Source organism: Lemur catta, chromosome 7, assembly GCF_020740605.2.
Source record: "Lemur catta isolate mLemCat1 chromosome 7, mLemCat1.pri, whole genome shotgun sequence".
NCBI classification, from domain to species: Eukaryota; Metazoa; Chordata; class Mammalia; order Primates; family Lemuridae; genus Lemur; species Lemur catta.
In genome coordinates this window covers 55,260,990-55,277,350 of record NC_059134.1, presented here as the reverse complement: position 1 = coordinate 55,277,350, position 16,361 = coordinate 55,260,990, and the positions used below count along the sequence as shown (strand labels likewise).

At 38.2% G+C, this 16,361-nt stretch overlaps 1 protein-coding gene and 1 pseudogene across 1 annotated transcript in view; both read left to right on the top strand.

Moving 5' to 3' along the window:
* The window catches only part of AAMDC (adipogenesis associated Mth938 domain containing), a 28,591-nt gene that overhangs the window by 4,888 nt on the left and 7,342 nt on the right, over nucleotides 1–16,361 (top strand). Inside the window, exon 2 of the mRNA XM_045557280.1 lies at nucleotides 5,277–5,426. Coding sequence (XP_045413236.1) covers nucleotides 5,295–5,426 — 132 coding nt within the window. The 5' untranslated portion in view covers nucleotides 5,277–5,294. The remainder of the gene's footprint in view (nucleotides 1–5,276; nucleotides 5,427–16,361) is intronic.
* Nucleotides 1,680–1,881, top strand: LOC123643179 (annotated as a pseudogene).

The window sequence follows — 16,361 nt, the reverse complement described above, 5'->3', positions numbered from 1 at the left end:
ATCAATACTATTAATAACTCAATGAATAAAATACAAATTATGTATCAGCAAATACAAATGAAGGACAAATTCACCTAATAGCGTTTAAGGAAGCAATGATTTCATTCCCAACAATAAACACCTTCAGTGTTTTGAAGAAATTAGAAGATGCAACTTTCCTACAGAAGTAAGCACATAATGAAGATTAGAGAATCTCTTAATTATGATTTTATTATCAAACTGAGATGGGCATAAGGAAACCCATTACTTCTTTTTTGATGGATTTCATGTAGGCAATGGATTTTATGGATAATTCTAATGCTTAGGAAAAGACTGCTTATGTACTTGCAGAGGAATGTTTCTAGTATCAAGGTAGTGTGGTATATTGTAAAGAACATGACTTTTGAAGTGTGATGGATTTAGGTTCAAATCTCGCCTTTACCATTCAGAAATTGTAACTTTGTTGAAGTATTTAACCTTTTTTGGCACCAGGGACCAGTTTCATGGAAGACAATTTTTCTACTGGGGGAGGTGGGCAGGCGGCTGCTGAAGGCAGAGCTCAGGCAGGGAGGGGAGCAGCTATAAATACGGATGAAGCTTGGAAGACCCACTGCTCACCTCATGCTGGGGGTCTGGGGCTTCCTAAGTTTCATGGGGGACGGAGCTCTGTGGAGGGGTGGGGGCAGAGGGTTGGGGACCACAACCTTTCTTATCTGAAAGTGGAGATTATAATGTGTACCTTGCAAATTTATTGTAAAAGTTGGTATTATTGTTATTATTACTATATTACTATTATTATATACTGGTCAGAGGCTGTGAAATAAAAGATAAGGATTTTAAACATTAGTTTCAGAATAGAAAGCTTTCCAACATCATAAAAGAAGAGCAGGTAGTAAACTGATAAAAACTTCTCAGTACGTGGAGAAGTTAACTTGGCCATACTAATGAAATATAGTGAAGGGAGATGCTACTTAATATATTAAGAAGGAGTTTGAACACAGTACTAATAATTACCTAGAGTCTTTAATACAGAGAATGGGATACAGAGGTTAAAAAAAAAAGATTATCTCATGAACTCAACCAGACTAGACCAAAAGGTATCCATATTTTTTAAAGAAGAAAAAATAAAAATCTGAATTATGAGGATAAATAATTATCTCAGAGAGTAGTACTTCCCCAATATGGTATATGGTATTTCCCTCTTGAAATCCCTAATATTTATAATACCTGGGCACATTGCCTCTTGGAATAAACAGTACATATTCTAGCCATCTCTGCAATTGTATGTGACTATATTCTGGCAAATGGGATGCAAGCAGAAGTATTCTCTGAAACCTTTTAGGAATTTTCTTTAAGGACACCTGGCATAGACCCTTTACTCCTTTCCACTTTTTCTCTTCATTCTGCTGCTTAGAACATGGATGTGATGGCTAGAGCTCCATAACAGACCACGAGATTTAAGATCTCATCATCAAGATTGTGAAGCTGAATGGTAGAAGCAACCTGATTCCTATTTTGACTACCTCTGGACTTTAACCTTTTGTCTTGTTCAAGCCACCATGCTTTAGGGTATGTTTAACTGATATAACGATTATGATTTATTTTCTACATCAAACTCATCTTTCTTCTTAATGCTCCCAAAAAAACAGTGGCATTTTATCTCCCAGAAAGTTATTTTTGCTAATTCTAAATTCCTCTGTATCGCTTCTCAGCCTTTTGGCTAAGATCAAGTGTAGTATCTGTTCTTATCAGTATAATAAATTCCTCTGTAATTTCCCTATGCATTTCCTTATTTAATAGTTGTTGAATGTAAAGTTTGGAGGAGAATGGCACAGAGAATTGAAGAGGACATGCTGTAGAGTACCTAAGACCTGGATTCCAATCCTGATTTTCTCACTTACTAGCTATATAATCTGGGTCAAGTTTCTTAACCACTCTCTAATCTTGGAATTGTTGAGATAAATCTAAAGTACATAGTAGGTTCCCAATAAATATTAATTCCTTTCTTTCCCAATTGAATTTCAAGACCCAGTTCAAATACTCTTTCCTCAATCAGATTTCTTTAATTAGAAAGTTGTTCTCTACTTAGAAGTTGCTATGGACTGAATTGTGTCCTCCCTGCCAAATCTGTATGTTGAAGCCCTAACCAATATGACTGTATTTGTAGATAGGAAGTAGTTGAAGTTAAATGAGGTCATAAGGATCACACCCTAATCCAGTAAAATTGGTGAGCTTATAAGAAAAGGAAGAGACACCAGGAGTACCCGTGCAAGCAAAAAAGGCCATGTGAAAACATCTGCAAGCCAAGGAGAATGGCCTTACCAGAAAACAACACTGCTGGCACCTTGATCTTGGACTTCTAGCTTCCAGACCTGTGAGAAAATAAGTTTCTAATGTTTAAGCCATCCAGTTTGTGATTATTTTCTAATGGAAGCCCTATCAGACTAATACAGAAGTTTTCAACACTCATGTCAATTCATTATACATCCCTTATGTCACTTTTCGAAAATTACCTTGTATTATAATTATATGTATATGTCTTCTCCCTTCTAGTGTAGCATTAGAACAGCATCCAAAAGAGTATGTTGATCTTCTTTGTTATTTTAAAAATGGTATTCAGAAGTTGCAGTTGCAAAAATGGATTAGTAGTTATTAATGTTAGGCAGAAGTATGCCTTTGCAATTATTTTTTTGGAGAATTAATTACAGTTAAGATGTAAATAGGTGCCAAATTGACAAAGGGTGGACTGTGATGGTTAGTTTTATGTGTCAACATGATTAGGTTGTAGTACCAGTTTTTTAGTTGAACGCTGATCTAGGTGTTGGTGTGAAGTTATTTTGTAGATGTGGTTAACATTTATAATCAGTAGCCTGTTGTGGCAATGAGATTGTCCTTGATGCTCTGAGTGAGCCCCTTCCAATCAATTCAAAGGACTTAAAACAAAACTGATGTTTCCTTGAGTAAGAAGAAATACTGCTTCAGTACTGCAACAACTGCCCAAGAGTTAGCAGGCCACGAGCATTATCTGCACATTTTGGACCTGTCAACCTCCACAATTTTATTAGCCATTTCCCTGAAATGAGTCTCTTAATATATAATAATCTACTGCTTCTGTTTCTCTGGAGAACCATGACGGACATAAGCACCTTTTACTGATTGTACTTACCAATGCTGGAATTTACATTTTATTTTTTTAATGTCTCTTTTTTGCGATTCTGTATTCATTGAGTCATTATCATATTTTTGTTTAATTTTTTTTACACAGTATTTCCCTTGTATTTGTCATAGCTTCTTTGGCGTCTTTGCTAAATCAGACATTTGGGAGTACTCAGTTTCAGTTCATTGAGTGTAAGTCACACATTTTTGTTTCTTTGATGTCTTATAATATTTTGTTGAAAGCTGGACATTTTAGATAATATAGGAAGTCTAGATTCTGATATTCCCCCCTGAAAGTTGTTCTTTGTTTATTTGTTTGTGTTTTTAGTCACTTGCCTATATACTGAATGTCTTAGTCCATTTTGTGCTGCTATAACAGAATACATGAAACTGGGTAATTTATAATGAACAGAAATTTATTTCTCATAGTTTGGAAGGCTAGGAAGTCCAAGATTGAGGGCCAGCAACTGGTGAGGGCCTTCTTGCTGCATCATGCCATAGCAGAAGGCATCACATAGCAGAAAGGAAAAGAAAGGGCAAGAGAGAGAGAAAAAAAAAAAGGTCAAACTCCTTTTCTAATGAACCTACTCCCGCAATCATAGCATTAATCCATTTGTGAGGGCATAGCTCTCATTACCTAATCAATTCTTAAAGGTTCCATCTCTTCATAATGTTATAATGGCAATTAAGTTTCAACATGAGTTTGGAAGGAGACAAACACTCAAAACCATAAAACTAAATCTGTGTATTCTATCTCCCATGCAGTGTGCGGCCACTGAAATCTCTGTTCAGTTGAGGATTTTTTTCTTGATTTTATTTTTAAAACTGGTTTTCTAGGATTCTCCTCTGTGTCTACATAGCTTAGTGATCAGCCAAAGATTAATCAAAGATTTTGCTCAAACACCTTGGGCCAGGACGACTTTCTGCTGATAGATCAGCGTATGAACTGGGAAGTGCATTCAAAGTTCTGGCTGTTTGTTTTTTGTTTTTATTTTTTTAGACAGGGTCTCTCTCGCTCTGTTGCCTGGGCTAGAGTGCAGTGGTGTCGTCACAGCTTATGCAAACTCAACCTCAAACTCTTGGGCTCAAGTGACCCTCCTGCCTCAGCTTTCCACGTAGCTGAGACTACAGGTGCATGCCACCATGCCCAGCTAATTTTTCTATTTTTTGTAGAGACAGGGTCTCGCTATGTTGCTCGGGCTCCAGCTATTTTATGTCTTCACTGGCTTTTACATTCTGCTAGGCCTTCTTGAGTCTTCTTGCTCATCCACTGTGCATGGGCTCAGGCTTCATGAACCCAGAAAGTTTGGATGCCTTAGGTCTACTCAAGTCTTTGAGGCATACCCTCAGAGCCTCTGGTCCACTTGGGATATGTGGAGAGCATATAGAGACCCCTATGGCTGTGTGACCTCTGGGAAATTCCTGTTAAATCCCTGCCTAGTCTGCCAATTTATTGCTTTTCCCAAACAAAAGGCAACATCAGGCAAACAGAACTGCCTGCCATCCATGTTTGCTTACACTGTGGTCACCAATATTGATGATAATATTAAACTGATAATATTCCAAATCAAGTGAGCCTCCTCTGGCAGTGGCAGCAGGGATGTTCACTTTCACGTCCTGCTCCAACCTAGTTGAACCTTGGTGCCAACAGAACTGGGGTAAGGGAATGAAGGTAGTGAAGGACAAGAACAACAAAAAAATCTTGCTGTTCTTACCTGAAATTCAGTGATTTTCATAGATAACCACTTCTCAGTTTGTGATGTGTCTTTAATTTTATTTCTAGAGTGACAAATGGTTGCTTTGACAGTTTTTTCTAGCTTCATGGTTTCTTTTTGGGGAGAGGCTATGTCAACCTCCCTGTCCCATCATGGTGAAGTAAATCTCCACCTTTAAATTTTATCTCAATAAATATCCTGAGGATTCCCTCTGGAGTCTGAGAAGTAATTGTTGTATCTGGTTTCCAAAGTTGGATGTTTCAGGATTCCAAGAATAATAGGTGCCTTTTAGATCTCTAGAGAAGTGATAACCATGAGAAAGATGCTTCTCAAATCATGGAGAATCAGGGCTTACTATCCCTATATTTTGAAGCCATTTCAATATTACTTCATAACTGATTTAGTATATTTTTCTTTTAATTCCAGATTTCAGTTAAGTTCCTTATGTCTTCCCCTGAAATTGCTTCCCTCTCATGGGGGCAAATGAAAGTACAAGGCTCTACTACAACCTATAAGGACTGCAAAGTATGGCCAGGGGGCAGTCGGGCTTGGGATTGGAGAGAAACAGGAACTGAGGTAAGATACTAGTCTTTAGTTGACACTGCATGAGACCTACTAGGTGATTTCCAACCTCGTAAGCCGTAACAACCAGGTGAAAAGTAACTACTTTCCTCTCTATTTTTGAGATATAATTCACATGACATTAAATTCACATTTTTAAAGCATGTAGTTCAATGGACCTTTTTTCCCCCAAGAGATGTGTCTCACAATATCACCCCCATGCCAGTCTCAAATAGTCCCACCTCAGCCTCCCAAGCAGCTGGGACAATAGGCACAGAGCCACTATATCTTGCTATTTTGCTTTTTTTTTTAGAGAGACAGAGTCTTGCTGTGTTACCCAGGCTGGTCTTGAACTCCTGGCCTCAAGTGATCTTCCCACCTTCAGGATTTTCCCATCCCAAATATCAAAGGATTTTTTATATTCATAAACTTGTATAATACTTACCAATGTTAATTTCAGAATATATTTATCATCACCAAAAGAAACTCCATTAACCATTAACAATCAGTGCCCATTCTTCTTCCCCCCGACCTTCAACTCCTGGCAACAAGTAATCTACTTTCTGTTGCTATAGATATGCCTATTGTGGATGTTTTATATTGATGGAATAATTCAGTTCTCTTAAGTGTATTCCTAGTAGTTGGTTTCTGGAATTATGTGGTAACTCTATGTTTAACCTTTTGGGAAACTGTCTTCCAAAGCTGCTGCACCATTTTATATTTCCACCAGGAATATATGAAGGTTCCAATTTTTCCACATCCCTCCTCACCAACACATTATTGTTTTCATTGTTTTGGTTTTTTATAACCATCCTTTGGGTGTGAAGTGTTATTCTCATGTGCATTTCCCTATTATTGCGCGTCTTCTAGTGTTCTCAGTGTGCCATGCCCAAGGTGTACGTTCAGCAACAGAATGAAGCCTCTACTTTTCTACCACATTCACCTTGGATTTAGCCTCAACAACAGAAAGCTGGGGGCAGGATAAGGACCACTAAATTCCTACTCTTCCTGGGAAGAAAGCCTTCTAGCTGGATGCTGAGGGGAGAAGGAGCCTTGTGTTCCTAGCCTCAGCAATCTGGAGTGGAGTCTCTGCCTCACAACTGGAGGAGGCAGGGAGATAGCAATCTTGATTTAAATACCACAGATCCTCGCCTGTCTTACCAAATGTCTTAGTTCAGGCTGCTATAACAAAGTATCATAGACTGAGTACCTTAAACCATAAACATTTATTTCTCATAGTTCTAGAGGCAGAAAGTATGAGATCAGGATGCCAGCATGGTTGGGTTCTGGTAAGTGAGTGCCTTCTTCCAGCTTGCAGACAGCCAACTTCTTGTATCTTCGCATGGTGGAAAGAGAGCTAGCTAGCTCTCTGGCTTCTTCTTATATGGGCACTAATTCCATTCCTGAAGGCTCCACCTTTATGATTTAGTTACCTCCCATAGTCCCCACCTCTGAATACCATCACATTGGGATTAGGGTTTCAATATATGAATTTCGTAGGAACACAAACATTAAGTCTATTGTAGCAAATTTTTATAGATTTTCTTGTGTAATGTTTCTTCATTTGCTATTTGCTCTTAGGACCATTACCTTGTTGGTTTTTTCTTGTTGCTTTTGTGAATTTTGGTTTTGGCTTTTCTTTGTTGTTTTGTTGTTTTTAATAATTTTTACTTAGAGTGGGTCAGTGGAGCTCCTCATGATGTAATGATAGAAGTAGATCCTTCATTTTTGAGGGATAGTTTTGTTGGATATAGAATTCTTTTCTTTTTCTTTCAGCCCTTGAATATGCTATCCCACTGCCTTTTGACCACATTGGTTTCTAATTTTAAATCAACTTGTTAGTGTGATTAAAGGTCCCTTGGACTTGATAAGTCACTTCTCTCTTGCTGCCTTTAAAACTCTGTCTTTAGCTTTAAATAGTTTAAACATATCTAGGTGTGGATATCTTTGAGTTTATCCTACTTGGACTTTATTAAACTTCATGAACATGTAGATTGTTTTTCATCAAATTGGGGACATTTTTAGCTATTATTTCTTCAAATATTCTTTGTATTCCTTCTAGCCCTCTTCTTCTGTGACCCCATCATGAATATATTGGTATGTTTTAGGGTGTGAACTAAAATAAAATCTTAAGCCCCCACCAGCTGACTGAATGGGCCCCCTCTTGGCCAAGGGGTCCCCAGAAATACCGTAAAGCTGGCCATAAGAAGGGAGGTCAGACATGCCTCATCCTGCCCCTCTCCCTTCTTGGAGATATCCTTTACGGCTCATTAACAAGCCTAAGACTATGCAAGGCAAAGCTTGAACCACACCTGCAGGTCCTCAATTTACTTAACAGATCCCTTGAGTCTGGGTATTTGCCTGGTGTCTTGTCTCTGATTAACAGACTTCCTTATCTTAACTTAAAACATTCCAAGCATTTAGACAAAGCTTCATTTCTTTAACCAATTACAAACCAAAGAATCTTTAAACCCACTTATAACCTGTAAGGACTGCTTCCCCTTGGAGATGTTTCCCCTTTTCCAACCAAACCAATGTACACCTTCTATGTATTGATTTACATGTAATTCCTGACTCCCTGAATTGTATAAAACCAAACTGTGTCATACCTAATGGGTACAATGTACACTAACTGGGTGATGGGCACACTTACAACTTTGATTCCAGCAGTACAAAAGCAATCCATGTAACCAAAACACTTATACCCCCATAATACTCTGGAATTAAAAAAATAATAATGATAAATTAATTAATTAAAAAAAACCTGTAGCCCAACCATGGCTTCTTGGGCATGGCTCTGGGCCATGGTCCTCAAACTTGGCTCAGAATAAACCTCTTTAAATTATTTTAAAGAGTTTGGGTTATTTTCCATTAAGAAGGGTTTTCCTCATATCTCTTAAGCTCTGTTCATTGCCTTTGCATTTTTTTTCTTTCCTTTGCCTCAGACTGGATTATTTTAATTGACCTATTTTCAGTTTTGCTGATGCTTATCTACTGTTGAGCCCCTTTAGTGAAAATTTTACTTCAGTCATACTTTTCAACTCTAGAATTTCTATTTGTTTCTTTTTAATAATTTTTATTTCTTTGTTGATATTCTCTATTTGGTGTTATACTTTCCTATAGTTCCTTTGAACATGGTTTCCTTTAGTGCTTATTACATATTTAAAATAGCTGATTAATAGTCTTTCTCTAGTTAAGTCCAATATCTCGGCTTCCTCAGAGGTAATTTCTGTTGACTGCTTTTTTTTTCTCCTGTATGGGGCCGCCTTCTTACTTTCTCTTGCTTTATGTCCTCGTGTCTTTGTTGTTTACATTTCTCAATTTTTGGTTGAGAACTGGACATTTTACATAATATAATGTAGCAACTCTGGAAATCAACTTCCCTTCCCATTCCCAAGGTTTGTTGCTGCTGTTTTTTGTTGTTAATTTGTTCCTATCTAGTTCTGTAATGTCTATATTCTTTGTCGTGTAAGTTTGTATTCTTTGTCATGTGTGGCTGCTGAAGTCTGCTCAGTTACTTTAGTGATGAGCTAATGGTTTTGTTGTTGAAACCACAAGGGAGTTTGGGTCTAGGTCCAGGTGTTCTTTACACAAAGATCCAATTATTGAGACAATGAGGATTGCCAAATTTTTTAATACAATAGACATCTCCTCAGGAGAATAAGAGAAGCTGCCTCAAATCTGACTCTTCCACTAAGGGAGATCATGGGCTTTTAAAGGAGGGACCACATGCCTTGGGGCAGGTCCTGGTATATCTGACTAGAGGCCAAGTACATTGGGGGCAGGTTGTGGGGGATGGTGAATCTTGGTGTCAGGAACCCAAAGCCTTGAGAATCTCAGCTCCTTTTTCTAGAGAAAATCAACCATTTCTGGGAAACAATTCAAAAGATCAAGTAGTTATTTAAAGGTGAGGATTATTAAAAAAAATATATAGGGTCATTGAATTTTGTTCATAGAGCCAGTTACAATTTGACAGAGGTTTCCTTACATTGCTGAAATCAGGTATTTAGATTTACCCACGTTTCTCTACCAGTTTCCTTTCTCATTATTCCTTTTTGTATTTTAGATCTTTCGGGATCAGGTTCTTTCTTTTGGAATCAATATCCTTTAGAAGTTGCTTTAGTGAGGCTCTCTTGGTGAACTCTCTCAGTTTTTGTTTGTCTGAAAAGGTCCTTGATAATTAATTCTAATTTGTCTTGTTATTCTAAGTCAGCAATAGTGTTTTCAGAACTTTATCTGTGGGAATACTGAATGGTCTGACTATGCCCTTTTTTGAGATCTGTTCTGTTAAAGGAGATTTATATTTGCTTCTAGGCATCCTATGTTATTCTCAGTCTGGGATACTTTTAATTTCTTGACTGAGGGTTTCCTAGACCAGGCTAATAGTGTATATTTGAGCCCCAAACTGATGTGCAAGCAGGTTTGTGTTTATAAATTCTCAGAGGAGAGTTTTGCCCCCATCTAGAGCCAAGGCTGAGGCAGTGCATGGAATTTTGGGGTCAATCATTTCAACCAAGATGGATTTAAGAAGGCTGTTTTAAGATTGGGAAGGATGGCTCAGTTCCAGTTTCCCACCTTGTTTAGGCCTTGTCTCTGCCTCAGAATGGGTGTTAAAATGCAAGACTCTGAGAATGGCAAATGCCCCAGGATAACTTCAATATCAGTTTACCATTTTAATTTCCAACTCTGTCTTCACTTTTGCCCTCTGGGCATTTCCCTTTCCATTTTGTAAACTCAACTATGAATTTCAAAGGATGTTTATTTTTATCTGACATTTTGTTTAAGGAAACATTTCAGGTTGTATAGTCTATCACATTGTTTCTCATAGTAAACAGTTAGGCCTACATAATCAGGCCCCACATAAAAAGAGAGCCCCAACACACTCTCTGTTCATGCCTTGGTTCTGAACTGCATGCACTCTTGATTTGATCTTGACACCTAGTTGCTTCTTAGCTACCAACTTGGATCATAAATCATGGAATATACCTGGACTGGGAAAAGGAATGGAAGGGACATAATGAGAGGAGGCCGCAGAATAAGAAGCCCTAAATCTTGTGGCCTACTTGAACCAGATGGCTCCACTGTAGTGTTTCATCGACTGACACTGAAGAGGTGCAAGAGTGGGCAGTGGTGTGGTTGACAGAGGGTCTGTACATGCAGAGCTAAGTTTATATTTTATTCAATGAATAAGTTGTAACACTTTAGATACTATATTAGTCAGGGTTCTCTAGAAAAACAGAACCAGTAGGATATATATGAAATATATAAAAGGAGGTTTACTATGTGGAATTGACTCAACCATGATCTGTTCTCTGCAAGCTGGAGACCTAGGAAAGCCAGGGGTATAATTCAGTCTCAGTCTGAAGGCCTGAGAACCAGGGGAGCTGGTGGTTTAAATCCCAGTCCTAGGGCAGGAGAAGGTGAAATGAGATGTCTCAGCTAAAGTGGTGAAGCAGAAGCAAATTCTCCTTCCTCTGCCTTTTGTTCTTTTCAGGCCTTCAGTGGATGATGCCCACCAATACTGGAGAGGGCACTCTACTGAGTCCATCAATTCAAATGCTAATCTCAGTCATAAACACCCTCACAGACACACCCATACATAATATTTAATATAGGCACCCTATGACCCAATCAAGTTGTCACATGAAATTAATCATCACAGATACTAATGTGGGAGAGTGATGTGTCTGACAAAGGTTATCCAGACTGTGGTTTAAGATATACTGGAACATGAACTTCTCAGTGTTTGATACTAGAGAGATTTGTTTCCCCTCAAAAATGTATTTAACACTGTATATTATATTTTTCCCACACAAGACCGTATGAGTTAATATTACCATTAGCCTCATGTTTATTTATGGAAACTTAAGCACAGAGAAGTTATATAACTTGTGTAGGCACAGAGCTAGAAAAGTATGAAACAAACAGTAAGCTCAGGTCAGAGTCCAACTTTCTTTCATGTACCTTTTGACCATATGTGTGTGTGTGTGTGTGTGTGTGTATGTGTGTGTGTTGTGTGTGTGTGTGTGTGTGTGTGTGTGTGTGTGTAATATATATAGTTTTTTTCCCTCTTATTAAGATTAAAAACTACAAAACAGTGAAGGTTCCATTGATGATAAAAGGAAAATAGGAAAAGTTTACCATAAATTTAGTTTTTACCTTGTTGGTTACACTTGTCAGCAGGAAGAGGAAGTGTTCTCTATCTAGTTGGAGGGATAGGTATTGGGAAAGATGAGGAAAGAAAAACCGAGGTGTTGATCTAGAACTCATCTATGTAGAGGCAAAAGTACATAGGATCAAAGATATGTAAGTTTCAGAGTTTTCATCAATAAAATGAAGATAGTAATATTACCTACCTCTTAGAGTTGATGTAAGGATTAATGTACAATGATAGGTGTATTGTAGGTAATCAATAAATGAAGCTGTTTTTAAGTTAGTAGTAGCGTAGATGGAAATGACACAACAAATTTGAAAACTGTTAAGAAAGTGAAATTGACAGGGAAAGTGACTTACTAGAGTTAACAGATGAGGGAGAATTCTATCATGGATAAATGGGTAAGTGGTGGAGCCATTTGTTGAGATTGAGTAACTTAGGGAAGAAACAGATGTGTTTATATTTGGGGCAGGGGTTAAGTAGAGAAAATAATGAATTCTTTTGGAACATGTTGATCTTGAACTTATATTAGGGCATCTAGATAGAGACATTTGGTAAACATTTAGATTCCTAGGTTTAGGCACTGTCACTTTTTAGCTGGATAACCTTAAACAAGTTATTTAGCCTCTGTACCTCAGTTTAATCTTCTATAAAAGAGAATAGTATCTGTTTATCACAGATTGATGTAAGAATAAGGGATGGGTTGAGAAGAATAAATGTTAAAATGTATGCAACTTGCCTTGCTCAAGTAAATTCTCATTCTTTCTTTTCTCTCAACTCATAGTTCTCAAAGTATGATTTATCACCTAGAGTGTTTGTTTAAAATGTAGCTTCTGTATCTTTGTCCCTTTTCTCACCTGCTGAATCAGTCTCTCGGGGTTGGGGCTTAAAACTAATGTACTTCATGGGGTTGCTTTGATATTAAATGTGTTTACCTTTGGAAAGCATCTGTCATAGTGCCTTTCACGTAGTGGATACTGGATTTAAAAAAAGAAAAAGTTAATTTTCTTCTTTTCCTGAGTTACCCAGCATGATGCCTAGCACATAATAATACTCAAGACTATTAGTTGCTCTTTCCCCTTCTTCCCAATGTGGTTTTGCTTTTTTTTTTTTTCCAGACAGGGTCTCATTCTGTTGCCCAGGCTGGAGTGCTTTGGCGTGATTGTAGCTCACTGACTGTAACCTTAAACCCCTGGGCTCAACAGATCCTCCTGCCTCAGCCTCCTGAGTAGCTGCAACCACAGTCGTGCACCACTATACCTGGCTAATTTTTCTGTTTTTTGTAGAGAATAGGTCTTACTATGTTGCTCAAGCTGGTCTTGCACTCCTGGTCTCAAGTGATCCTCCCATCTTGGCCTCCCAGAGTGTTGGGATTACAGGGCTGGCTTTACAGGTGTGAGCAACTGCACCTAGCCCCCTTGTTCCTTTTTTTTATTTTAACTTATTATATACAGAAAATCAGGACATCAGTTCATAGAGTTCTTTTTTAACCACTACAGAGTAATCCACTTTATGAATATAATATTGTTTATTCAATTTAGTACTAATGGATGAGCACTTAGATAGCTTTCAATATTTTGCTGTTATAAATAATGCTATAATGAATAACCTTGTACATGTTTTTTGTATCATTGAAAGTGTATCATGGCCAGGCATGGTGGCTCACATGCACTTTGGGAGGCTGAGGCAGGAGGATTGCTTGGGGCCAGAAGTTCAAGACTAGCCTGGACAACATAGTGACTACAAAAAATAAAAAAAAATTTTAAACAAAGGAAGTGTGTCTTCAAGGTAAATTCTTAGAACTAGGATTGTAGTTAAACATAAAGGTAAATGTAGATTTGTTAGATATTTTTTTCCCAATTCCCTTTATATGGGTTGTACCATATTTTAGTATTAACAATTTATAAGACGACCAATTTTGAAATGTGGAAATGATTAAATTGGTTAGTAAAAATGAACAGTATTCCATATTGCTTTCTTTATTGATGTCAAAGTTGAAACAGAGAAGAAGGTGAAAGCTCCCAAGAATGAAATGGCAGATTTTGGTGATTTCTCAAAGCCTTTTAGAATCCTTCATTAATGCTCAAGCATTCTAGCATCCAAAAATGAATTCGGATATGTAGCGTCATTCATTCACTATGAAGGAATAGTGTGTATTATCATTATCCAACATTTTAAAATATTAGGGTTTACTTACTAGGTACCAGGCATTGTCTTTAAGATAAATCACTTGTTTCTGCCTTTAAGGAGCTCTATGGGGGAATTAAGCAAAAAGAGAATTGTAATAAGTGCCACAGTAGATGAACCAAGAGGTATAATGGGAGTAGAGAGGAAGGAGTACCTAAAATTGCCTGGATGACTTCAGAGAGTTTTTACAGAAGGTATGATCTTTGACTTGACTCTTGAAGGAGATGTTTTCTAGGTAAACTAGGGTAACTAGCTTACTGGCAGGAAAAACATATCCTTAGACATACAAACATGGGGAAAATGCTGGAGTAGGATCATAGGAAGAGCTCTTCAATTGGTCACCAATATCTATAAACATTTATTTTTATAGGAGGCTCTAATATCATATAGTTGGTTGGGGCTAGATTGATATTTAAAGTCCCTCCAAGCCTTACATCCTTTAGACTAATATGGTAGACTTGAATTTTACTCAGGGATTAAATTTTAAAGTCAGCAGTTAAAATATTGCTTATAGTATAAATCCTTTAGGAAGATCCCTTCAGTGTTAGAACTTATTGGTTATCTTTGATGAAGACCAGATAAAGTAGTTGCCTTGCATTTAGGTCCATATTGTATGAAAAATGCATATTGTAGTTTTATTTTATTTTATTTTTTTTGAGACAGTGTGTCGCTTTGTTGCCTGGGCTAGAGTGAGTGCCGTGGCGTCAGCCTAGCTCACAGCAACCTCAAACTCCTGAGCTTAAACGATCCTACTGCCTCAGCCTCCTGAGTAGCTGGGACTACAGGCATGCGCCACCATGCCCGGCTAATTTTTTCTATATATATATTTTAGTTGGCCAGATAATTTGTTTCTATTTTTAGTAGAGACGGGGTCTCGCTCTTGCTGAGGCTGGTCTCGAACTCCTGACCTCGAGCAATCCACCCGCCTCGGCCTCCCAGAGTGCTAGGATTACAGGCGTGAGCCACCGCGCCCGGCCCATATTGTAGTTTTAAACACTAGAAACATAGTAAGTCAAATGTTCATGTTAGAAGCAGCAACTATGAAATTGAAATGGAAGGAATAGCAGATACCTGTCTGCTATCTCATGCTGAATCGAGGGCATATGTTCCTGGAATGGAATGGCTGAATTACCTTATTTCAGTAGTTCTTTCTCTCTCTTTTTCTGGAAACATATAGTTGAATTCCTATAGAGTTATATTCTGCATATAATACCTCGTCCCTTGTAGTGGTCTAGTGTAGTTGACTCTCTAACACTCATTCTGCCCCAAATGATTTGCCTAACCAATCAAGGTTTAGTTTAGGAATGGGTCTGTGTATTACTTAGTGTAGAGGCCAAGCTGTTGTAATAGATACCCTGAAATCCAGGGCTTAAAGAAGATAGAAGTGTATTTCATAAATTCGTGCAGCCAGTCTCACCTGGGTGGTAGGGTGGAGGAGGTGTGGACAGCTTTGCTGCACAGGGTCATTTAGGGAGCCAGGTTTTTCTTTGTGTTGTTCCACCATCTCCTAGGGCATTTGAATGGTGGGAACTGGTTGTAGGTGGGCCAGGATTCTAACTTAAAGGAAGGAGAGAGAGAAGAAAATCTCACGCCAAACCCAGATGTGGAATCATTTCTTCTGCTCACGTTCCATTGAATTTTATGTTGGTGACAGCAGTCACATGGCCATAACTAGCTGCAAGAAAGGCAGAAAATGGAGTCTCTAGCTTAGCAGGCATGTACCACAGGAAAGGGTCAGAATGGATATTGAAAGAGCAACTAGCAGTCTACCTCTGTTGAGATGAGAAGTTAAGTCTGCTAGTGGGCTTTTGGAAAAGATGTGCACTCTTCTAAACTAATAAAGTAGCAGATATATCACTAGACCCAAAATTTGTTTTTAATATTTTTATAATTCCTTTAGTATAAGATCTGTTTCCTTTGTAATCTTATATATTTTATTTTATGGATTTTTAAATATTATTCTGAGAAGGGGGCTAGAGGCTTCACCATACTGCCAGGGCCCTATGGCAGAAAAACAGGCCTCTGCCCTGGTAGAGGCAGCAAGATCATTAAGAGCCTGTTAATTCAAATAAGTAATAATGAGACTGTGACTCAGGCAGTGTCCACAGGGGACAGATTCCAGAGATCCTTTCACCTTCACTCACAGAATCTGTTTTTATCAGCAACATAACAGATAATGGCATAGCTACTACCCATTTATGCACACTTTATTTTGGCAGAAGGAAATACTTCTCTGAAAGTGTAATTTAGGAATGTTTCCTTTTCAAATTTAACACAAAATAGGGGGAAATGTTTGACCCATCTAGGATGCCATACTGTTGTTTAGCTGGCATAATGCTGGATGTTTTTCCACAATTAATAGCTTTCCCCTAAGAAAAAACAAGCTTTACAACCTTAAGTCATGTGACAGAAAGCCTCTTAGAGAAGAGGAACAGCATCAGACATTCAATAGGGATGCGAGCCTTAGTGGTTTGCCCTAAGGGATTGGAGGAAGCACAGGAGGAGCTGGTGGCAGATTGAGGACGCCTCAATAACAGAGTGATGCTTCAGTCCCAGGCCTCTGCACAAAACTGAGAGTAATCACTACCAATGCCTGGATCCGCAGGCCG